General features: G+C 34.9%; 5 protein-coding genes across 6 annotated transcripts; 2 read left to right on the top strand and 3 right to left on the bottom strand.

Moving 5' to 3' along the window:
- Positions 1-186: 186 nt before the first annotated feature.
- On the top strand, positions 187-2,696 carry LOC143465726 (uncharacterized). Its single transcript, XM_076964188.1, has 6 exons — positions 187-354; positions 563-668; positions 952-1,058; positions 1,157-1,329; positions 1,577-1,685; positions 1,980-2,696. Exons 1-6 carry the CDS (start codon positions 252-254, stop codon positions 2,150-2,152), a joined length of 771 nt encoding a protein of 256 aa, XP_076820303.1. The 5' UTR covers positions 187-251; the 3' UTR covers positions 2,153-2,696.
- Positions 2,697-2,920: 224 nt separating this feature from the next.
- On the bottom strand, positions 2,921-5,082 carry LOC143465734 (ribonuclease P protein subunit p29-like). Its single transcript, XM_076964199.1, has 2 exons — positions 4,861-5,082; positions 2,921-4,153 (listed from the first exon to the last, which is right to left on the bottom strand). Exon 2 carries the CDS (start codon positions 4,112-4,114, stop codon positions 3,491-3,493), a length of 624 nt encoding a protein of 207 aa, XP_076820314.1. The 5' UTR covers positions 4,115-4,153; positions 4,861-5,082; the 3' UTR covers positions 2,921-3,490.
- A 2,105-nt stretch (positions 5,083-7,187) lies between these two features.
- LOC143470926 (uncharacterized) lies at positions 7,188-10,454 on the bottom strand. Its single transcript, XM_076969223.1, has 5 exons — positions 10,277-10,454; positions 9,789-10,069; positions 9,583-9,641; positions 8,720-8,878; positions 7,188-8,139 (listed from the first exon to the last, which is right to left on the bottom strand). Exons 1-5 carry the CDS (start codon positions 10,357-10,359, stop codon positions 8,023-8,025), a joined length of 699 nt encoding a protein of 232 aa, XP_076825338.1. The 5' UTR covers positions 10,360-10,454; the 3' UTR covers positions 7,188-8,022.
- Positions 10,455-12,865: 2,411 nt separating this feature from the next.
- On the top strand, positions 12,866-16,471 carry LOC143469093 (calmodulin-lysine N-methyltransferase-like). Of its 2 annotated transcripts, none has more exons than XM_076966657.1 (3): positions 12,866-13,154; positions 14,260-14,657; positions 15,754-16,471. In XM_076966657.1, exons 1-3 carry the CDS (start codon positions 13,136-13,138, stop codon positions 16,369-16,371), a joined length of 1,035 nt encoding a protein of 344 aa, XP_076822772.1. In that variant the 5' UTR covers positions 12,866-13,135; the 3' UTR covers positions 16,372-16,471. The 2 variants fall into 2 exon arrangements, with proteins under 2 accessions (XP_076822772.1, XP_076822779.1); XM_076966664.1 differs by lacking the exon at positions 12,866-13,154 and adding an exon at positions 13,652-14,072.
- An 885-nt stretch (positions 16,472-17,356) lies between these two features.
- LOC143471938 (polyisoprenoid diphosphate/phosphate phosphohydrolase PLPP6-like) lies at positions 17,357-18,918 on the bottom strand. The gene is made up of 2 exons (XM_076969928.1): positions 18,770-18,918; positions 17,357-18,430 (listed from the first exon to the last, which is right to left on the bottom strand). Exons 1-2 carry the CDS (start codon positions 18,792-18,794, stop codon positions 17,826-17,828), a joined length of 630 nt encoding a protein of 209 aa, XP_076826043.1. The 5' UTR covers positions 18,795-18,918; the 3' UTR covers positions 17,357-17,825.
- Between the last annotated feature and the right edge of the window lie 577 nt (positions 18,919-19,495).

Genomic DNA, 19,495 nt, shown 5'->3' with positions numbered 1-19,495 from the left:
AATAGGCAGATTTACTTCTATAAACAGTACACATTCCTGCATTCTGTAAACAATGTAGATATATATATAGACTTAGTTAGCATTTTAGCTATTATTACTGCTGCACTGCATGTACAGACGTAATTGCAGCTCCCACATGCTGTTTTGTCAGCAACGTATAACTGTATATACAGTATAATAATTTGCTTTTTCTATGACAGTATAAAACATTATTCAAACCCAAGTAAAAATACTGGGCTAAAATTGTAAAAATGCATAATTTGTTGTCGGCGCTGTTGGTGGATTTCTTCATACAAATTGTTGGGTTTTCTTTAGCTATTACTTTGCAAACTGAAAAGTTTTATGATTTTGCAGGTATGTCATGGACAGTTGGACACGGTGACATTTACATGTATCTTAGTTATCTCTTTAGCTCTTTATTGCTTGCAATAACTTCCTAAAATAGTTTGATACTAAAAGCATGGGATGCACCGACGTTATCCTTTTAGTTATGCTGAAAGTATAATGTTCAGTCTATTTTGCATAACCTATACCACAACACTCAAAATTGTTTACATTTTAGGTTCATTCACATTTATATTGCTGGCACAACTAAGCTTACGATGGAACATTCGTCAAAGCTTCCGACAAGTGCTTGTAACCTCTATGGTTACTATTTGGGCACTAAGGTGAAAACTTCTACAGGACTCACTAAACCATACTGAAATCTACCCCTTACAAATCTGTAGATAAACGTTATAATTTGTTTTTGAAAATCCATGTGCACTACCTTACATGATACAGCATGTTAGACTATGTAAACTTAATCTACTTTTTACACACCATGTGCATTAATAAATAGCAGTAATTGTAAAAGCAGCAAAATAACCATAATGCTGAATGTGCACACAATGCACAAATATATGTGTGTAGCCTGTGATAACCTATGAAGAACAACTGTGTTTTGTATAGATTGGGAGGATTTCTATTTTACCGCGTATTGCTTGCCGGAGGAGACCATAGATTTGACAAAGTCAAGACAAAACCAGTGACATTTTTCATTTATTGGATGATTCAAGGTTTTGCAGAATAACTCAACTTCTTCGTTGAATACCATTTTTCAATTTGCTACTTCGTTATCCTGTTATAGTGATCAGTCAAATCTTTCTAATTACAGGTGTATGGGTCTATGTAACTGTTCTACCAACCTTACTACTAAACAACAAAAAAAACTATTCACAACTCTCACCTCAGGATTACTTGGGCATAGCTGTATGGTTAACTGGCTTTCTGATTGAAGTTGTGGCTGACTGGCAAAAAATGGCATTTCGTAACAATCCAGATAATACGGTACGTATAAATTTACGTCAATGTAGCTTGCTACCTTGTAAAAATTCAAACTTTGCTGTTCAAACTTGCCTTACTTCTGCAAATAAATGCTAGGATTACTTAACAAAATCATTCACTGTTTTAAAAATTCTAACCTTTGTTGCATTGTAGGTTGTAAAATGTCTAGCTCTTAATCATATACATTAAACATGCCTAACAATAAAGCAAATCCTATCAACATTACAACATTGATCACTTCTGTGAGTAGGGGAAGTTCATTAGCAGCGGCCTTTGGTCTATCAGTCGTCATCCAAACTATTTTGGCGAAATTGTTATGTGGGTTGGAATATTTTTGGTTGCTTCAACTGTTTTTACAGGTACGTAAAAGGTTTATTCATAATCAGTTTTGATTAGTGCGAAAAACGAGAAGGATTGTTTGGCATGGAGAATCAGGTACTTTCTGAGAAATGGTGTACAGACAATGTCACAAGCATACTCTGATTTTGATCTGATCATACTCTGATCTGGCTGATTTTTGTGAAAATCTAAGCATCTATGCTATGTATGATAGCCAGACATGTGTTGGGGTGTTAGACTTTTGAAATATCACTGTACGGTACTTAATATATGGAATCACAGGCAAAATATTTCACTCTTGTATGTCTTTGCAGGTTGGGAATGGCTTAGTATCTTTTCTCCAATGTTTGTGTATTACTTGTTGACGAATGTTAGTGGAATACCAATACTGGAACGCTCATCTATGAAACGATATGGAAGTTTGGGTTCATACAAGGAATACATTAATAATGTTCCCGTCCTTGTGCCCTTTATAGGCAGCCCTTAGACTAATTCTGGACATTGACAATAAATCAACAGTGATTTAATTGATTAGTAAAAAGATACAAAAATAAGGATTGTGAAAATTAAAGCTTGTTTTGTAATATGGATTTTAGCAGAACCAGGTTCTAAACACTGGAACAGTGCTCCTCTACCTTTGAGTCAAGACCCAAAGTTGGACCTCCATGTAACATTTGTTAAAGGTTTTGTTTCATTGGTTAGACTCATGATGAGGAATTATTATAGTTCCAAACATAACACACCTTAGGTTATGAATAACCTATGTTATACAGTCAGACCTCATTAATCCAAACTCCATACAGCTGGAATCCCTGCTATCCGAAGCAAAACTGCATGAAGCGGGTTTCTTCCCATGCCTTTTACTGAGCTAGTTTACTAAAAGCATACACGTGAAATATATTTTCATTTCTAAGTGATCGTAAAAATTCCTTTTTGTTTTTTACAAATGTTTTTGTGACTAAATTTTCTCATATGAAATGCAATAGTGTGCTGTACGCAATCTTTCCCCTACGAAATTATGACTATGACCATTTTGACTTGTTTCTGTTGAACAATATTTTGCTCCAGTTTTTCTTCTATTCTGAATAGTAATGAAACTGTAAAGAACTGCCAATTTAAACCTTGCGCAAGTGAATTTTGGAAATTGCAGGAAAGGTTTAATACCAGTGCTGCAAACATGGAACTTTTTACCATAATGCACTTTTTATTTGTAATTTGGCTGCCGTTGTTATATGTAGAAAATTATCAGTTCCTCTGCCTCTGCACAAAATTTTGTTCACATAATTTATGGCAAAATAATATGATGAATTATAACATACCAACGCACCAAACACAAGTAATTGAAATTCGAATTATAGAACATCAGGAAACCAAAGGAATTATATCAGCTTTCAGAAATATCGGGCATGTCAAAAACAATGTTTATTCTACATATGACAGTAACAAGCAGTTTGTAGTTAGATTTATAAGTTACGAAAATCTTATCAACTTTAAACACATTGTTTGATAAACACTGTGGTAAAGTGGGTTGGTTAGCTTTTTATGCCAAAAATTACAATCACAATTAAAAAAGTTGAGAAGAACTGCACTAGAAGAACCTATTAATATGTTATCAATTCTGCAAATTATGAGTGACCGACATATGTATATCTTATATCTATATATGCTTCTGTCATGTGATATTTTTTTTCCTTGTGTGTATATCCATTTCAGTATGCAATGTAAAATGACAAGATGTATATACATATAATAATAAATTAATGAAAAATGCATTTGTACACATTGTGAAAGTAAAAAACTGCTGTTAAAGAATAATAGGCAAATATTAAACAAGAAGCATTCGAGAAACATAATTTTTAAACTTTTTAGTTAATCTGTGTGCTGGCTTAATACAAAATTGGTCACCAAAAAGGGTTATTCCGTAATCAAGATATTCGATTTCAAAAACTGAATTCTTTTTCGGTATTTTAATTATTTTGTTCTTTTTTGAAACAATAACAAAAATGTTTTTCGATTCCATGATTATTGTGCCACATACATTTAAAAATGTTTTACATTTTGACTTTACAACTGTGATATTAGCTCCATGAAAATCAGCTTTAAGCAGGGTATCCTGCATATTCCGTGGATCAAGTTCTTTTTGTCCATCAGAGGGTAAAAGAAGTTCATCAATGTAAGCTTTCCAAAGCTTTCGTAGTGGTTCATATGCAAGATAATTGGAACTTGCACTTCCTAGTGATTTTATGTGCAAAATCTTCTTTATTGCTCTACTCTTTTTGAACTTTTTCTTTGACTGCTTTCCAGAATTTTCACATTGCAACAAAATTGGCTTGTTATGCAGGCCTTTTACTACTCTTTCAAACCTTTTCGTTGGCATATCAAGGAGGTTTCGTTTAAGAAATTGCTCCACGAATACATTTTCATTATTTTCCTTTGGATTATCTCCCATTTTGAGAAGTCAAGTGTAGTTTAGATAGCAAACAGTGCCCTTTTAAAAAAATTCAAAGAATTAAATGCCATAGATATAGTACAGTTCAAAGCAATAAATTTACAAGTTGTTTCAGATATAGGTCTAATGTATATTCAGGTTATAATGTAAAGTATAGCAAAAATAAAAGTAGGTAGGCCGTTAGCCAACATGAAACCGAATACATACTGTACAAGCCCACTTCTGAGGGTGTGCAAATCATCTAAAAGATTACCAGTGGGCTTATAAGCCGAGTATAAAATGTTACCCAACAATTTCGCTCTGACCACTTAAAATCATTACTGTCAATATAATTGAATTGCGAAAAGTAGTCTCCTGTTTTAAAGAGATCGCTCTTCTCCCAGCGTTCAATATGGTTTCGGCCAAAAAAGCTTAGGTGTGCTCCTGCCATACTCTGCGGTCTGACCAGTGAGGATGATTCTCGAAGTAATTATGACTTTAAAACTGGCGAAACCAAAGACAAAAGCACTTTTATCAACTTTGGTTGCATCTTTTAACAGAATTGTAGAAGCATGTTTTTTGTAACTTGCTTGCTTTCAATACAATTAAATCCAACAGTGCTTAAAGTCCAAAGATACGTTGGTTTTAAATCAAATAATATAGCGCTGTCTGTAAGTACCCCAGAGAAAGAACTTTCCAATAATTTGTGCTAGGCCTAGTTATGCAAAAGCACGCTTCAATCACATATATTGTTGTTAACTTCTTACTTTAAATTGAAAAGTATGACATACAGGCCAGCTCAGTAGTCAAGAGATTTTAGCACTGGTCTGGCAATAAAGACTGCTTTTGTTTCGTGTTCAATGTCCACTGGCTGGAAAACTTGCTGTGCTTAGGTAAGAAATTTGCTTGGCAAAATATATGATAACTTGAGCTTGCATAAAGGCTGGCTCAGTAACCGGGGTTCGGGCGATGAGGAATCATCGCCATGTCAGGCTTGTGACGTATCTCGCGTTGTGATACGCCATTTCCGCCGTTAATAGAGCTCGGTTGAGCTGTAAAACTCCGTTGCCAACTGACTGTTCAGAAGGGGGAGTTCCCTAGCACCACAGTCAGGTTAACATATTAAAATTCATTAATGACAAACGCCTTCACAACGAAAGGCGTGGTAACTCAAGCAAACTGAGGCAGCAACCATTAAACGTAAAACTAAACTGAAAGCAGCACTTGCTCTTGTCACAAGAAGCAGTGACCGAATGAACATTATAATATAGTAATAACGCAGTCACTACACAAAACACTGAAATTCCGGTAGTCACTAATAAATAAACATCGCACAACAAAAATATTAAGGCCATGTTAAACGTAGCCGCCACAGTCTTAAGTCGTGCGAAAACTTTCCTTAGTCCGAGGATAAAGATTACTATATTATATGACTTAGTATATAGTTTCGAAAGAAGTTAAAGAAAGTTTGTGTTTTTGTTGGACTGATTCCAAAAGTTTTGTTGATTAAAAACTATCCCTTTTAGGTCGAATCGGAGGAAATAGTTTGGTACAACGTCATCTAGTTCGACCTAATAAAAATATTGATTGCTTGCATGAGTGGATGCAAATCAAGTGGAGATGGCCTATCGAAGGTGATGGCAATGAACAAGCTTGTTAGAGTGAACAGAGAGTGCCGCAGATATGTCTTGAGTGAATGTGGTGAGGATGTATTGACAACCTTAAACCTGACACTATCGAAAAAAGCATATTACAAATTACTGAAGACACATTTTTGCATTAACAAGATATAGGCCTACTTGGCCGGAACGATCGAAGTGAAGAATTTGATTGTTTTGAAGAAGAGTTTGAAACTTGTTCATCATGTCCAACTTTGACAGCAGGAGAACAAACAAAGGGAAGAACATGTCGGACTTGTGTGCAAGGATATTTCCCAGAAGAGCTTGGTAAAGGTTTTGCCAACTATTTAGGCTACTCTTATCCCTTAGTCAAAGAAGTCACAAAATCTAACCATGAAGTCACTATTTTGTAAATTCTTTAAAGGAATGGCTGATGTTGATGGCAGACGTGCTGGTTTTGGTCCTGGTAGATTTTTGTCTGGTCGTGGTCCGTTTCGGAGACTTGCTTGCATGAAAACCTACGAGCAAAAAATCCTGCCCATCCAGAGATGAATTGGTGACAGAGATGGTGGTGGTGGTGGATCGGCCGGTGGCGGTATCAAGTCATTAATATTTCAGATAACATATCGCGTTTAAGGCAGCGATGGTGGAACTATTTTCAAAGTGGGTGGGCCCAATGGGGTATTTAGGATTTCGTCAAAGGAACCAAAATTTTAAAATTTTGGTCTAGATTTTTGCCTCGTCGCGCAGCGCGTAAATTACACGTTTCAAGAACCACTTAAAACGCCTCGAAATAGAATTTATTTTCAATTTCTCATATTTGTAGCCTAGATACAGATGTTCACTTTTGAAACGACGTAAAAAATAATTTTTGTAAAGCCTTATTATAACCTGTTTATTGTAATTTTGCAAGGGACAGCTTATACAATTCGATTGAACAGTTAAAAATTCCGTATCAAAAACGGCAAAGCTCGATCTGCTTGATTGGAAGTATCGGTCGTCGAAAAGTTTCACTCAATGCTTGATACCAGAACAAGAACAACAAGCGACTTGACGTGCTTGAGTTCATCATTTTCTTGATTACGGTCTTTGTCTTATAACGAAACACCTAGAGCTATAATAGCATCTAACATTGTAGTTATAACCGCGAAGGAATCGCAAACACGAAAATATGATGAACGAAAAATTAACACGTATAAGTAAAAAATCTATGGCCAAAAAATTTGGGTTTGTGACGGTATGGCCCAATGCTTCCACCCTGATAAATACGCTTGTGGGTGGGCCTGGTATAGACTGTGTTCTGGTACGAAGAGTTTAACGTTATAAAGCTCATCTTATATTGATACGTTTATTTTTAAAAATGGAAAGATCAGGTCCACCAGTACAAAAAGTGGTGGGCTAAGGCAAGACGGTGTGTTGCCAAGTACAATGCACCATTTAGAAGAAAACTTGAAAAATTGTTAAAGGTTTCTCGCTTCCTTGAAAACCACATTTTGTATTCCCCAATTTTCACGTCACAACGTATTCATTTGTATAATTATTGCACCTCAGCCAATCACGTTAGCGTAAAAATGGACGGAAAATTAGTAAGCATTAACACTGTTTTTTAACATTTAAGCCAGGGGCGGGCAACATACGGCCCGCGACGGGATTTTGAGCGGCCCGCAGACAGTTTCCGGTCTTACATAATAATGTGGCCTGTGGCCACATTCTGCCGCAATCCCTGTATTGCGTCACTGAATAAGTCCAAGTTTGCCAACCTGAGGAAGATGGCCATGAATCTACTTGTTCTGTTCGGATCTACATACATTTGTGAGCAAACATTTTCGATCATAAACATTAGTAAGACAAAGCTGCGTTCCAATCTATTCAGGAATCCGGCCCGCCAAGTACATCATTTTCTCATATCAGGCCCGCCGACCGAAGAAGTTGCCCGCCCTTGATTTAAGCCAATATGTTAGTTATAGTATCATTAAAAACGCAACTTGCGGTTTAGTTAAATAAGAATCAGTTATAGTATATCTAATAACTATATAAGAAAAACTGCAGAGGTCATGTTGACAAAAATTTACTGCCAGATAATTTTTTGTTGAAATATGCTGTTACGTTCCTGCAGCGAAAATGAAATGGAAAGAAATGTATTTTTCAAAAAACTGTTGGTTTATCAAATCTGTACGGACGGAATATAGCAGCAGCAATTCCACTCACAATTTTGTGGTTTTACATAAAATGGAACTCAATTGCACGGTATCATTGTTTAAAAGACACCGGTCTTATCGCATTGCAAAATATTAAAGTTCTGTAAATGGGCTAAGAAACTTTTAATGCAAGTTTTTCCTGTTGCCTGGCAGCGTTTTTACTTTGTCTTTGCTGCTTTGAGCGAGTTTGTCGTTCAAGCCGACGTTGTTCTTGCGCTTCTCTCAGTACCTATAGATTATAAAGACATATGATGAATTCTAGTTTTCAAGTCAAAAAGAATACATACCCAGCAACTAAAAAGAAATTACAACTACGAATTGTTATTAATGTCTATGTATGTAAGTATAGCTCCCACTCAATCTATCGCACTTTAGCGATAAAATATAACATAACTTGCGTAAAATTGCTTTAAACAGTGAAAATTTTAAATCTTGTTAAAACCATACTCAGTAAATAGGACACCACTGTGTTGTAATGGTATGGCTTGATATGATTAATATTTATCTTCGGATTGAAGAAATTCTTTGCACGACATAAACCCGGCAATGATTCCTCATGGCTCTTGAGCCCAGATATCAAACTAGCCTATGTGCAACTTCCGATTGCCACACATTTTTGTTTTTTTTTTGATTTTTTATATCGCATTGCTCGAATTTAAAACTGTTTACCAGGTCCACTAAACAGCGTCATTAATGCCTTGCCGAATTATTTTCAAAATGGAGATAAAGTTCTTTGCCATGCCACCAAGGCAATAAGCAATGCTCCAAACAGAAACAATTTTCAAAATCTCAAATTCTTGAGCACTCACTTGGGTCTCATCAATTTCAAGATCATCTGAGTCATCTGCATTCCATCCCTCATCATCTTCCCACACATCTAATTCGCCACTTGTTTTAAATTCAAGATCATGGTCCATCGCAAGTCTGTTAGAGGCTGTGGTGGCAGCAGTTTTCTTTTTGAGAAAAACCTGTAAAATGAAACAAATAACTCACTCACACACAAATTACAACAAAGCCTAAAAATTGAAAACATGTGTTATTTTATCCAAGAATGAAACTTTGTTTGTCATTCATTGCTACTTAATTACTAGCTTACTTTTTATACTTGCAAAACAATGGAATTAAAGGTATTTGTATGGGTACATTTTGACTATTTGCAATCATTGAAGACACATTATGTACAGAGCAGAGCTGGACAGGAGTTCACTCTTTTTAGTAGCATTTACAAGAGCATTGCTATTTCTTAAAATTAAGATCAAACTTGAAGCGTGCTTCTTTTAAGTCGCTGTAAGCACAAATAACAATAGAAATAGGATACGGAAACCCTTGGTTCCCTGATGCTTTGAGGTTAATTAAGCAAAGATCAAATGAAGGTGGTGAAAAAAAACTTAAATACTTTTTGTTGTTGGATTATTCTCAGCTGGTAATAAGACGCGGCCGGTTGTAATAACAATAAATTCAATCAATAGCTTGAAACTGCAAAAGCAACTATTGGAACCAAAATAATCCTTGCCGCAAAATGAGCGCTGGCTGGTGCCACTTTTTTCATCGAGCAGCACGGTAGGTAGCTCGGCTCTGATGCGAGATAGCAAGTAGTCAAGTATATACTGTATATCATAATGACATAAGTTAAAATTTCAAGATGATAAACACACTTTTCCTGAAAGCTTACTTTCTTTACTTTTACAGTTGGTTCCATATCTTTGAAAAAATCAACTTCTGGTTCATCAGCTGAAACACAATATTATCATATTTAAAAGTAAACCTTGCGTCAAACTGAATAAATATTAGAGCAATGCATCATAAGTTATGACATGTGTAAAGAAATAAAATACTGTGCACAAAAGTGTCATTTCACATATAGTATCCATAGCAAACCTTCGAGATTAGTATTGGTATCCAGAGACGGTGATGGCTGTGGTATTTGTGATGGTTCAGAAAATGGAACATTTGATTGTTCAAATTCTTGATTATCCCAAGAACTCCACTCCTGAGTTTGAAAAGAGTTTCCAAGTGACGGATGAATATAGCTGGTGTTACTGTTTGTTTCACTGATCAGTGGTTGTGGCTGTTGCTGTGCAGAGTACACACCTGAGCCGGAGACAATCACTACAGATGTAGGATCACTATCGTCACACGTTTTTCTCCGTCTCCCAATGCTTGATGTAAAAATAAAAATTTATTTTTTCTTTTGTGTTGTTTGTTGATTTTGACACATTTTGAAATGATATTGATGATTGACTAAAATTCACTCTGAAGTTTTACCGAACACAATTTACGGAACTGTAAGATGAACTGATAAGAGATTATACCGATGAAAACATAAAGCCGATATACACAACACAGTATCCATGATATATACTTACCAAATAATTTTTCGAAAACACCGAGCACATGCTAAAAATATATGCTTGATTAAAAGCAAGATTCTTTCTGGTATTCCTCCCATGGTCCAATAATCGTGAAACAAGCATTTACAACACTAAAAGCATTCTTATATGTGAGCCAACTATGAGTATATTCATGTCTTGAAAACTACAAAAGAAAAATACCACTTTTCAGAAAGTTTAAAAAAGTTCAAAATATGATAAATTCCACACACAAGCAAGAATTAATAAGAAAAATAGGTTTTATTGTTTTTTTGCCTACTGTCTACTGTCCGAACTGGAAAGTTTGGCAGGTTTTAGCAAGAAATTGTCCATATTAAGATATAAATTTTAGTGTGAAAGCGACAGCATTGAAGCTTTATTTATTTTTATTTATTATAAATCGGCATTTAAACAACTAACTTTGCCCGATTGTTTATTATAAATCAGCATATATGTGTAAAAGTTCAGTATGTACGTTGATAAGTCGTGTGTGAGCACCACACATTCCACTATGAAGTGACTATTTCACCGGCATCAGTTTACTTAAGTTGCTGAATCACAATACCGTGACTGTTACATTTCTGCTGATAGGTTTATTATTCTCGTTTTGAAAGAGGAAAAAAAGAGATAAATTTGTTGGCCGACAGTATAAAGGTTAGTAAATGGGCCCGTATGCTGGAGGTTTTGGGTTCAAATCCTGCCAATGTTATCTATCCTTACTATTATTTTTGAGGTAATTTAGTCACGAAAGGTAAAAGTTTGGGTCAGAGGGGATTAGTTTTGGATTAAGCTAGAGTTTGGAAAAAAGTACATCATTTTAAGTTGAAAATCAGTATTTATTTTAATTTGCAGCCTTGCCATGAAAAATTAGAGTTTGGGTTAGAGGTGATTAGTTTTAGGTTACTTTACACTTTGAAAAAATTAGTATGTCATTTTAAGTTGAAAATTAGAATACATTTCAATTCACAGAATAGCCTAAATGCCGTTAACTGTATTTAAATTTTCCTTCTTGGTTCGGTAAACAGCGGCCGGTAAAATAAGTGTCCATCTCACCGGTACCCAAATAATAAAATGCCAAGTGTATAACTGGCTAGACGTTTGCTGAAGTTACTTTTTCCAAATTCAGTAAACGGCAGCTGCTGAAATAGACGCTGCCTTATTTTCTATCGCCTATGCTTCAGACTGTAGTGTATGGCAGGTGCACAACCAAGGTGTTTTGACTGAAACAGTATTGTGCACTGGCAGAAGAATAATCTCTCTAAAAAAACATAGACACAACTTTTTTCCGTTTTCTATTATATAAGACAACACCTTGCCTACCACAAACAATGGCGGTGCTTGAGCCACGAGTTGTTGTGCGTATCAGCTGCTTCCTTGCACACTGAAATTTTTCCTAGCTGCACCCACACAATCTTGGCAATAACTGCCATACTCAGCAGTCCGGCCTACTTACTTACATCTGCAGTTGTATTGATTTTAGCAAGCTCATGGCACCTATACTTAAAGTATGGCAGTTTTTGATGAGATACTGTGCATACAAACAAATAAATTTTTTTGTGTAATTTATTGTTTAATTTATAATAAATTGGCGTTTAAACAACCAGGTTTTGTTTGTTTATTTATTATAAGTTGGCATGATGAGTAAACTAAGTCTACTTGGCGTGCATGTTGATGAATGTCATGCGTGCAGCTGTCCCAATTTCCACTATGGCCTGTATTTACCGACTTCACAACAAAAATTATTGACCCACTTTGATTATTGTTTAAGTTGCCTTGTATTAGGCACCATATTGTAAAAATTTAATTCAAATAGATAGCATATAAATTGCTTTACACAGTTAACGAAAAATATTGAAAAAAATTAAAAATGTTGCCTAGCCTTGCTTTTATTTTACAGCACTTTGAATCCTACACACAGGACTTGTTCAATTTTAGTTTACAATACGTGATAGCAAAGCAAGCAACATAAACTGCTTAAGAGTTTGCTTGGTCTGTTGGTATTAGTTGCGCATAAAAAGTCTACTTTAAGCCTTTTTCATTGAATTTAGAGGGAAGTTTAAAACAAAAGTTTAGAAGTAACTAGTAAATATAAAAATAATTACCACTTTTTATATAGCTTGTTTAAACAAATAACCATAGAAGCGAAGCATTTCTGCTTGGCTCTGCCACTTTTCCTAGCCGAAAGCGGATGCACAACACTGTACAAATAAAACGGCATTCCCAGACTCCAGCTCCTACTTTTGATAATGGTAAAACAAACAATTACTATGTTGCATTAAAGGGAAATCACCGAAATACAATTGCCTGTTCTAAATCATAGTTTCAGGAAATTGTAATGAAGTATAGATTTGAAATTAACACGTGCGTTACATTACAATTAACTGTAGCATTCATAACTGAATTGCATAAAACTTTATTCCAAAAGCAAATAACTTTCTTTTTACTAAAAAGATAAAGTTCTTAAGTATAAGTTAAGTTTTAAGCTAATATTCAGGTAATTATTTTGTAAAATGTATATCGTTGTTTTTTTAATTTTGGATATAACGCAGATGAATTTCTACTACGTCTCACCAGAATCTTTGTATACCTGCATATGTATTAGCTATGTTTATATCCACCTTATTTTTGGATTTGTAAAGACTCAGGTTTGACAAATCTGTGAATAAAATTGAAAACTCACTTCAACAATGCAAATCAAATAGCCTATATTTTTTAAATGTTTAATCAGAGTCCATTCTATTCAATCAATCATTTTATTTTTTGTCAAAATCCCGCTGGTGACGAAAAATCAAGCCGGTTGCTACTACTACTAGCCGATGAACAGAAAAAAGTAGCAAAGCCGAAAAGGCTTAAAGCATGCTCAAAAATAATCAAGGTAATAATAATCGCTGGTAACCCCTACCACGGCCATTAAGCCTATAATTAGTTAAATCCACAAATATAAGTGGAAAAAGCGAAATTAAGCAGGCGTGCAGCCGGTGTGTTCAAGCAACAGATGATTGAGTATCGTTTCAATGCTGTATATCAGTGGATAGAAAAAGAAAACCCACCATAAAAGAAACCCTATCCCGGGCAAGAGCCTGGTTTCTAGTGGCCATAACACTAATGAACGTCATTGTTGACGAGTCCACGTTTGTACAGCAAAAATGCACATCAATGATAATCTTTGGAAGATGTGATGACAATACTGCTCGTTGCAAGATGGAAATTTCCCCGGTACATCGACAGTGATGCACAGAGAAAGATGCCAGTGCTGAAAGGAAATCGCTCTGATGCTGAAGACTAGAGTGGCGCTGGTGGTGACTTCTCATTCCAGTAAATGGTTCTGGTCTTTAATCTTGAAAATATGTAAAAGCAGTCTGCAGCAAATATCTAAAATAGTTATGAAATCAGTGTTGAAAATTGACAAGTTACTTAATAAATAAACAGATTGACGTATAGTTTTCTTAGTCAGATGATTCAGAGTTTTCCTGCACCATCATCATATCAAAGTGCTTTATCATTTAGTCAATACATGTATCTGTATTGACTACTATGGTTCAATTAACTATAGAATTCTGATTGTCGATCTGAGCTTAGATCCACGCAAAGAGGAGCGTATTTCACTTTTTTAACTCGTTCCGCTAGGTGGTCTTCATTTTTCATGCAGTGTTAACTTAAACAAACACAAAAATTTTAAACCTTGTTGCAAGAAATCTTTCTGTTGAGTGTTGACCCAAATTCCTAAACAGGAGTCAACCTAACGAGCAGTCCAGACAACAAAGAATTTAAGTATTTTTTATTTGGCGATCTGGTGAGCAACGTTCCATTGTTTTACAAAAAACAAACAAGCTAACGAAATTTAAACCTAATATGGCCAATAAGTTTTTTAGTTATTGTTGTAGAACTAGTTTTCATCAATATCCATCTTCGCTATTTTTTTGTTAAAATTACTTGTTTCTTTTCTACCCATGGTAATTACCGGTAAATTTTGTTTGCAGACTTTTCACTTTATTATGGTAAAACTGGGTCTCGATCAAACGAGAATTATTATAAAGGCTTCGTCGACAAATTTGAAATGGAAAACAAACCAGCTATTGGAGAAGGGGCATTGAACAAAGTAAAATCGAAAAGCAAAGCAAGATGGGAAATTTTAAGAAATGCTATTGTGGACAAACGTTTGGTTGGAAGTGGAGATATAACGTTTATTCAGTCTGTCCGTAGGTTTAATACATTTGAGTTGTTTACTCGAAAACAATGTACCTGTGTGCTGAAACCAGACAAGCGTTCAGCAAACAAAAAAAAGCCGCAATGTTCGTGGTTTTCATACATTTGTGAAGACATTCCTTTCAGCAAAGAAGTATGGATTCAACACTTGTTTTCCGATGTCAATTTGAAAGTGAGCAGTAAAAACTTACAATTATATACGTCAGCAGCTGTTTACCAAAAAAATTTTCTGTCATTTTTATTGCTCTTCTTGTAAAAATATTATGATCTACTTCGGGCTTGTGAAACTTTCTTCACTCATGACCCGTTTTCTCAGGGTAAAATTTCTTGTGATCCTTTGGGTTGGAAAAAGTTTGCAATAATCGATATAACATAATTAACTGCTGTATTGAAAGCTGGTGAGAACGTTATTTTTACAGCCCCTAACACCCATATGGAATGAAAATGTTGTGCACCGGACATCTGCACAAAATGGATCAAAAAAGCTAATACGCTAAGTAATTTCCAAGCAGTGATATTTGGTGTACACTTGCGCATACTGGTGCACACTTTTTGTTGCCTACTGGTGCACACCACAGCAGTAGATCTTCGAAAATTACACTGTCTGATGCACAAAATTTTTCAAAATGCAATTTTTGTCAAAAGAGGAATGCATGAATATACTTGAACAAAAATAATTTCGAATTGTTAGAGATGGCTTAATATCAAAACTTTAGACCGTTTAATAAGTATAATGACAATATTTTTAGATAGTTATGGGCAATTGGCTAGCATGGTATTAAATAAAATGAAAAGAGAAAATTGCCAAACCTTTTCTTAGAATTATTATTACGAAGTTTGGATTAATAAAGCGATAGGACCAGATTTGAAAGTTTTCTGTTTTTGGGTGAGAAATTGCCCATGTAACAAACAATAATGTGCACAATTAATTTTAATCTCCCCCGCACTTGGCAATCTTTCCAATGTAGCGGTAGGATAGAAACTTGAAATTATTTAGTTTAGGTAGATATGGCGTTAACTCAAAGTACCACATAGGTTGTCGGGATTAAACCAGTTTTATGAATTGCACAGCATGACCACTGTATAGAATCTGTATAGAAATGTTTGCTTTTACTTTGGACACACTGCTAACACAATCTATCGTGTCACTACCACAAACAGTTGTTATTAGTTCAATCTTTACTGGAACATAATCAATTCTGTGACCAAAGTATTAATTAAGACCTAAGTAATTGTAATTAATTTACTTTTGTTAATATGGTTTTCAGGATATTCTGTCCTTCAACAACACTGGTAATGTGTGCATATGGCCAGCTGAAGAAGTTTTAGCATATTACTGTATCCTCCATATTGACAAATTCCACTTTAAATCAGTCATTGAACTTGGAGGTGGAAGTTCTTCCCTAGCTGGAATATGCATTGCATTGAATGCAAAATCACCGAAGCAAATACTTCTTACAGATGGAAATAAAAGATGTGTGGAGTCGCTAGAAAAGACAATAGAAATGAACTTAAAGAACAAAAAGAATATAAACATTTCTGCAAGCTCATTACTCTGGGATGATGTTGGTACATATCAACAACATAAAAATGCCTTTGATTTTGTGATATGCGCAGATTGCCTGTTTTTTGATAAATATCGTCAAAGTTTAGCTGAAACAATTCATTATGTGCTCAAGTCATCGGGCAAAGCTTTAATTTTTGCACCGAGACGTGGTCATACGCTAGCTCAATTTGTTGATATTTCTAGTAAAATATTTTCAAGTGTTACCGAATCAGACCACTACTGCCCTGCAATCATCAATAAACATGAAACTGAACAGCTACATAATGATAGTTACGATCCAGAAATCCATTTTCCTGTGTTAGTTGAATTAATAAAGTGACTAAATTGTAAAATAATCAACATTTGCCTAATCACATTGATATATATTTTTGTTTTGTGTTTCATTGGACATTGGTACGAAAAGTTATTGTTTTGTTTGGCATTAGCCCGACATTCTTCTTGAAAGAATACAGCATGTTACAAAACACTCCCTTTTTAGTTTTCATATATTAGCACAGTTGACACTTGTTGCTACAAACCCCATTTATGATGTCTACGATGTCTTGATTTTCAAGTCTGACATTCAGGTATTGCAATATCTATTTTGCCCGTATTGGTTACAGCAAACACCTTCATAATACAAACATGAATACAACATCAAAATTTCTGTAAATCCTCAGTAAATATGAAAAGCCACCTTCCATACAACATACCATTCATTGATAAATGCAATTATAACTTGACAATTAGTAATTGTTCAAATCACGAACATATTATTATTAATCTAATACAAAAATGGCATACGGTGTAACATGCTGTATCATACAAGACTGTACAACACAGAATCACACCATACGATTTTGTGAGAAAATGGCTCGAAAATGAAAGCAGATATTGCTAACTGATAGGGCAGCAATCTCAATGGGCAAAAATCATTATCTCATGTGCTAAGAATTCAGGAAAGGAAAGTGTGGAGTTTTGAATTTTTTTCTTTTTTGATGGTGTGGGATTTGGAATTACCTGAGCAAAAAATTGTCTTATTGTGGGTGTAGTTTTATTTTGACTTAGTTCGAAATGATTAGTATTGTAGTTGTCAATATCTAACAAACATCACAATCGCTTCATATGACATCGTATTGTAGTCAAAATGGCAAATGACGTGATCTGCTCCTTACTTATGTAGCAATAACCTTACTTATTAGCTTATGGTTACAACTAAGTATGGATGTAACTAACATACACATTTTTGAAGTCTAAGGTTGTACTTTATAACGAGGTTCAACTGTACATCATGATAATCTCTTAATCAATGCATACATAAAATAACAAGCAGAAATTGTATTTAAATGTAATCAGATTTTCAATCTCAACTATTAATCTTTGCAACTTTACAATAGCAGGTCAATTAAATAAACTTATTCAAAAACTAGCAACAATGTTTACATAATCTGTAAGGCATACAAAATATAACCTTAGAATTAATTTCACTACACAAGAAAACCCTTATCACAAAGCTAATTGACAAGGTCATCCAGACTTACAGTGCTGAAACATGTTATTCCCTGTTCACTTTCTTAAGTTTTATGTTATCTGGTGTTTTAAGTACAACGTTGAATGGTGACAGAAATAGGACTCAACCTGTGCTTCCATTTGGAGGTCTCCTGTGCAGCCATACATTGAACAACACATTACGTTTTAAACGTTCAGTATGCAAAATTCATAACGAAAACTTAAAATTCTTGCAATACTTGCGAAAAAATTCAAAAAAAAAAACTGTTGCATAAAAGTGATGGATTAAATATGAAAGGAGTTTAACAAATAGCTCACAACACCCTCGTTTAACCAAAGTGGGATAAGTATCCAACGGTATTGAAGATAACCCACAACGAACCCTACTACTACATCTGACACATGGTGTCGACCTAAAATAACACGTGATATGCCAACACAGAAAGCCCAAGTTACCAGCAATAAGCGAACAGTAAAAGATATCATTAATTTTTCTAAAAAGAAAACAGACACCATCGCTACTCGTGTTGCATGCCCAGATGGAAATGAAAACTTATCAACAGACACAGTGACAAACATATCTCCCTTGTTATACACAGGCCGTGGCCTTCGAAATGATGCCTTTAAAACTCCAATTACAATTAAGTCTATAATAAGAGCAAAAAGTAAGTTGAAGAAAACTACTTTTTCATCCAAGCTTTGCACTTTAAACAAAGCCATGCATGTTCCACTAAGCCATAGTATTCCATGACCTGATATCTCTAACAATTTCATTGTAGATCTGAGTTGTCCATGTTCAGAGCAAATTGCAACTCTTTGAGATAACGCCAGGTCAGCTGCATTAAATGATTTCCATAAAATCATTGCCCAATGCATGTGAGGCGCTTGTACTAAAAAAAGGCATATTATATTGAAGGTATATATATATATATATATATGTATATATATATATATAAGAATAGGAATGGTAAGGTATATGTCTACTCAAAGTGTCATACTGAAAACATTAATCTAACGTGACCCGCTTTAAAGCAGTTGTAGTAAAATTGAAACTGAGAGTTTAAACTACTAAGTAATACTCAATAAACTAAATTGTTAAATCACATTTGAAAGAAAAAATGAAATCCTGCACTACACCAGTATAGGTATACCAGTAAGAAAACAGATGATTTTTACACCTAGGCCTATAGCCTATATGCCACGTGTAATTTTTAAAACATGCTATTTACCTTTACTACTGCTTGATTCCTTCATTATCTTCAGTTTATGTCGACTTCTCTTATGGGAATTGAGTTGGCCGTTGCTATCTTAGTCAAAAAGGATTTTCAACTCAATATAGGCCAAGAAATGCGAGCGTTGCAAACCTCCAATCTCTCATCATTGCTAGTGATATAATCTATGCTCGAATCCAGAGGTTTGTTGTATGGGAATTCCCCCAATACGCTCGTCCCGTAGTGTATGATGTTTTATTTTTTGGGTTTTGTTATTTCTGATTTACACTAAAATAAGTTGGCCTGAAGCAGCCAACTGTTCTAAGTGACCCAAGTCATGCTTTGACAATTGTGACGGCAAAAACTTGAGCTTTAGGTAACAAAACCCTTTATTTTCCTAAAACATATACACTTTTCCGAACGAAAGTCAGCTTAGACTACTTTGCAGACAGTCATGACCAAAAAAACGCAAAATGATGTGACGTCAAAAGATGTTTTAAGTTAAAAGCATTGACTCGGGTTAATGTTTACAATGACTGGATTAACTGGAGTCACAATATACATTGCCTTTTTCACCACTTAAAATGAACCAAATAAAATAATGATTTGGTTGCAACCCCAGTTTAACGTAAAATAAGTTTGGTGTAAAATTTCACCCGATTCGTCTGCTTTCTGCCCATTGAAATGGGTGGAAATGCAGTAATATTTTCCCATTCGAATGGCAGGAAGTATGCCTTTCTAACC

The sequence above is a fragment of the Clavelina lepadiformis genome, chromosome 1 (genome assembly GCF_947623445.1).
Source record: "Clavelina lepadiformis chromosome 1, kaClaLepa1.1, whole genome shotgun sequence".
Taxonomy (NCBI): domain Eukaryota; kingdom Metazoa; phylum Chordata; class Ascidiacea; order Aplousobranchia; family Clavelinidae; genus Clavelina; species Clavelina lepadiformis.
Note: the sequence above shows the minus strand (reverse complement) of the source record. Positions and strands in the feature narration are given on the sequence as shown.

What these genes read in the sequence shown, in the direction of transcription:
- LOC143465726 (XM_076964188.1), top strand. Translation starts at nt 252, where the DNA reads ATGCATAATTTGTTGTCGGCGCTGTTGGTGGATTTCTTCATACAAATT. An exon ending in AAAGTTTTATGATTTTGCAG is followed by an intron (nt 355 to 562) that starts GTATGTCATGGA and finishes TTTACATTTTAG; the next exon opens with GTTCATTCACATTTATATTG. An exon ending in CATTTATTGGATGATTCAAG is followed by an intron (nt 1,059 to 1,156) that starts GTTTTGCAGAAT and finishes TTCTAATTACAG; the next exon opens with GTGTATGGGTCTATGTAACT.
- LOC143465734 (XM_076964199.1), bottom strand. Translation starts at nt 4,114, where the DNA reads ATGGGAGATAATCCAAAGGAAAATAATGAAAATGTATTCGTGGAGCAA.
- LOC143470926 (XM_076969223.1), bottom strand. Translation starts at nt 10,359, where the DNA reads ATGGGAGGAATACCAGAAAGAATCTTGCTTTTAATCAAGCATATATTT. An exon ending in TGTTTTCGAAAAATTATTTG is followed by an intron (nt 10,070 to 10,276) that starts GTAAGTATATAT and finishes TTTTACATCAAG; the next exon opens with CATTGGGAGACGGAGAAAAA. An exon ending in TACCAATACTAATCTCGAAG is followed by an intron (nt 9,642 to 9,788) that starts GTTTGCTATGGA and finishes ATTGTGTTTCAG; the next exon opens with CTGATGAACCAGAAGTTGAT.
- LOC143469093 (XM_076966657.1), top strand. An exon ending in TTTCCGATGTCAATTTGAAA is followed by an intron (nt 14,658 to 15,753) that starts GTGAGCAGTAAA and finishes TATGGTTTTCAG; the next exon opens with GATATTCTGTCCTTCAACAA.
- LOC143471938 (XM_076969928.1), bottom strand. Translation starts at nt 18,794, where the DNA reads ATGAAGGAATCAAGCAGTAGTAAAG. An exon ending in GGAATCAAGCAGTAGTAAAG is followed by an intron (nt 18,431 to 18,769) that starts GTAAATAGCATG and finishes GCCTTTTTTTAG; the next exon opens with TACAAGCGCCTCACATGCAT.